At 43.3% G+C, this 3,703-nt stretch overlaps 1 protein-coding gene across 1 annotated transcript; it reads left to right on the forward strand.

Annotated features, from left to right (window-relative positions):
* Nucleotides 1-512: 512 nt before the first annotated feature.
* On the forward strand, nt 513-1,216 carry CG43136 (uncharacterized protein). Its single transcript, NM_001258609.2, has one exon. The coding sequence runs from the start codon at nt 587-589 to the stop codon at nt 1,163-1,165; it is 579 nt and encodes a 192-aa protein (NP_001245538.1). The 5' UTR covers nt 513-586; the 3' UTR covers nt 1,166-1,216.
* Nucleotides 1,217-3,703: the final 2,487 nt, after the last annotated feature.

Here is a 3,703-nt window from a genome sequence, read left to right on the forward strand (position 1 = left end):
AGCAGCTAGCGTTTAATATTGTGAGTAAGTATGTATGTATTCTAAATGCGAATAAATGAACAATAAATTGTATGCCAGCAGCGGCAGATTGTCCCCGGTTTCCTTGTACTCCAGTGACTACGACCCTTCGCTCCTTCAACCGTCGCTGTTTGTTTTTGCCACTTGTGAAAGCATCTTCATGTCGCCGCCAAAGCCGCAATTTTTTATCTTCCTAATGCCTACGATTGGAGCATCGAATGGATACCTCCTGGGCACCGTAATAGGGGGAGGGGGGGGGTAGGATTTCTTGGTGAGCTTAGGCATCGAAATATATATTTTTAACCCAGGGTACTACCCTACTGTTTATATAGATAGAAGAAGCAATGTCTCCTTCTGTTGTTATACCCGTTACTCGTAGAGTATAAGGATTTATATACTATATACTATAGCATTCTCTCTTTGCGAGTTTTTTTGAAATGTGTTCAAAGCATAGTTTTTACAGAGATCACTAATGTTTCCCTTTTAAGTCAATTACTCTGAAAGTACAAAGTAAAATAATCTGACAATAGAAATTTTTAAAATTTTATTAAAGTAATTTAGTGCGATTATGACCAACTTGATATGCGTTTCCTTAGCTGGATTACTCCACGTGATCCAATTCCTGGCGTTTTATTCCAGAAGTGCCAATACTCCGGCACCGAAACTACCCTCGCTATTTGTGGGTCTTGCTGCGATGGATATTATATGGAACAATTGCTTCGTTCCCCGGGCACTTCAAAATAGGACGGCAGTGATCAGGTGGATATACGAATTGATAGTGTCATACTTGCTTTTGGAGTTTGTGCAGATGTTTTGGAAGCCAGTGGATAATATATGTGTCGTCCTGATGAGACTCATAATACTCGGCACTGGCATCGTCTCGGAGACCAACTATGAAAACTACGAAAGCTACTGGGTGGGCTTTCTTACCGTGCCGTTGTCCCTTCTGATCCTAGCAATAGCCAGCCAAGCCACTGACCTTTTTCCCGTGTTACGCGGTTACAAAATGCAAAATGTGGTGATAGTTCAGCTGCAGTGGAAGGGGGCCTTGAGGTACATCAATCGCAATCCGACAAAGAGGCTGCGCCGCATCGTTCCGATTCTGAGAGAGCACAGGGATCAGGCACGCCGACAGCGTCAGCAATAAAGTGAAACTTGTGATAATTGGATTTGTTTATTTTATGCAAGAAATAAAAAGAAATGCAAAATAACCACTATATTTAATTTGCTTTCTACAGCACTCAATATCAACAATAATACTATTATCACTATAACTAGTAAGACTTTTCCATTGATTTTGAGACTCAAAGCAACAGTTCTAGGAGTCTTTCAATCTCTGCACTTGAAGCTAACTTGCCAGCTCCATTTCTACATTTTCTTTTCATTTTGGCCAGACTTAATGCCCTTGTGACTGTGGCCTCTTTGGCAAATTTGCTTATTTCAAAGTGTAGGCTGCTACCCACCCACGTTTGGCATTTTTAGCGCTAAATAATGAAGGACCCCGGACCCGTAAAGCCGTAATCCCGACGTCGGCCGGAGACATGGAGACCCGTAGACCACGGCAGCTCATAAAGCCGCAAAGTGCCGCTGGTGCTGTCCCTGTCAACCGTGCACTTGCAATTGCCATTGCAGATGCAACGGCAGCACTTGCAGCACGGCCTTCCACACTGCACAAAATGATACTTGAAAACACATTCTCAACACATCTCACGAAGGATATTTAGTAAGTAAATTGCTTTAAACATTAAGCTTGTAATATTTCATTGAAAATGGCTTCATAACTCTGTGTTTATTAGTACGGAATATTTCTATGATTCTATGCCAATATTTCTCACTGTGCATGCAGCAGACTTTTGTGAATTTCCACAACTGCTAAATGAGGCCCAGGCAGATGCAAACGCACGAGGGTGTGGTGCACATACATACATGTTTCATAAATAATCTCCATTTGCGATGCAACATGCAATGTTGGCTTTTCCTCCCGATTTTCCACTGCCTCGGCTTTCATTGCATCTCATTCGCATTCAGTCGGTGCCTTCGGGCCAACGGGCTACTAACTCCGATTCACTCAGTGCACTGCGAGAAACTAGAAATGGTAGCTAGAAAGGAAAAATTTTTTTGAAATGATTAATTTTCATGGCCATCGGCTGGACGAACAGTAATAATTCGCTCAGCTCGCGGAATTTTCTTTTTATTATCCATGTGGTTTGCTTATCTCAGTTTTTTTTTAGTTTTTTTCAGTGCATAGGTCCTCTTCCTGGAGCTGTCGCTTTCACTTCTGCAGTTACTGTGGCCGAGCTGTCATTGTTTATGTACGTGAATTGCAAATCTTTCCTACGAACGGACGGACATATCGGTGCCCATTCGTGCCGCAAAGATGAACGAAAATGGATGCCAGCAGTTTGGGGTTTTCAGATTTCAGATTGCAGTCCAGTTGTTTCGTTGCATTTGTGCGATGTCCATATCTGCAATCATTTCCCCCCTTCACACAGCCATCTCGATTTTTTCCACCCACTGGCTAAAATTGGCTTTAGCCAACTGCTGCAGTGGGCCGTGCGATTTTGCTTAAGCAAAGTTTACCGCATTGTCGCCATTTGCCGTTTGCCGATTTCCCACCACCCACTTACACACTATCCTTGATGTCCTTGGAGTTGCTTTCGTCGGCCTCGGCTTATTACGATTATTATGTCTTTTATGGTTGCGATCTTGTAGCCTCCGGATTCTCGGTCACGCACACACATTAAGTGGAAAGTCCTTTCAAAGGTTTCTAGTACAGTGCGCGACGCACATATAGGACCTAGGACAGACCATAAAATATATGTAAGAAAATAAAATATAACTTAAATCCAGTAAGATGATAAGTTAAGCTGTCACAGAACTATATACATATTTATACATTTTCTAGCGAACCATAGACATGGATGCCACTGTGCACTTGACATCCCACTGGTTGCTGGGGATTCGGTCTAGCTTGTGTGGCGGCAGCCCCATCATCATCACCATCGCCATCGCCATCATCAACCACACGATCATCGCCAGCATCAGCATCAGTTGCGATATGCAAGGCGACAGGTTCGCTTTCCCCGAACCGATGGCTGCAATTTCCCCAAGTTTTCCAGGCGAAACCAACCGTCGCATGGCGTGCTGCGTTGAGTGGCGCCAGCAGATTGGAAAATCATTGCAATAACTTCCACTTGTTTATCATCTGAACTTTGCATGTTGCTGGCTTGCCGACGACTATTTTCGGTTCCATTTGAGGTTCAAGTTGCGGCATCGAGTTGAGAACGAACTCATATTGCAAGCACTTTAAGGTCCTCAAATTTGTACCTCAATTACATACGAAGTATGAGTTTAGTTCACTGAAAGTCAAAGAGGACTAAGTACCATAATGCCATACACACTTCGCTGGTAATTCAAATTAGTCCAAGCGAGCCCCACTAACCGATGCGGAAAATCCAATTGAATTTCTATTGATTCCCCAATGGATTAATTCGAGCGTTGATTGTGCTTTCCATATATTTGCGCTTTAGTTGCGGTACAGTGCGGCCTGGCTATGTGTGAATTATGTACCCACAACCGGCATACATACTCGCATGATATTGATTTATCGCTGTCTGGTGCACAGATTTATTTGGCCAGAAACAATTAGCCGGCCAAAAATGGCAAATGGCAGACTGGCTGCATT

Source organism: Drosophila melanogaster, chromosome X, assembly GCF_000001215.4.
Source record: "Drosophila melanogaster chromosome X".
Lineage (NCBI taxonomy): Eukaryota > Metazoa > Arthropoda > Insecta > Diptera > Drosophilidae > Drosophila > Drosophila melanogaster.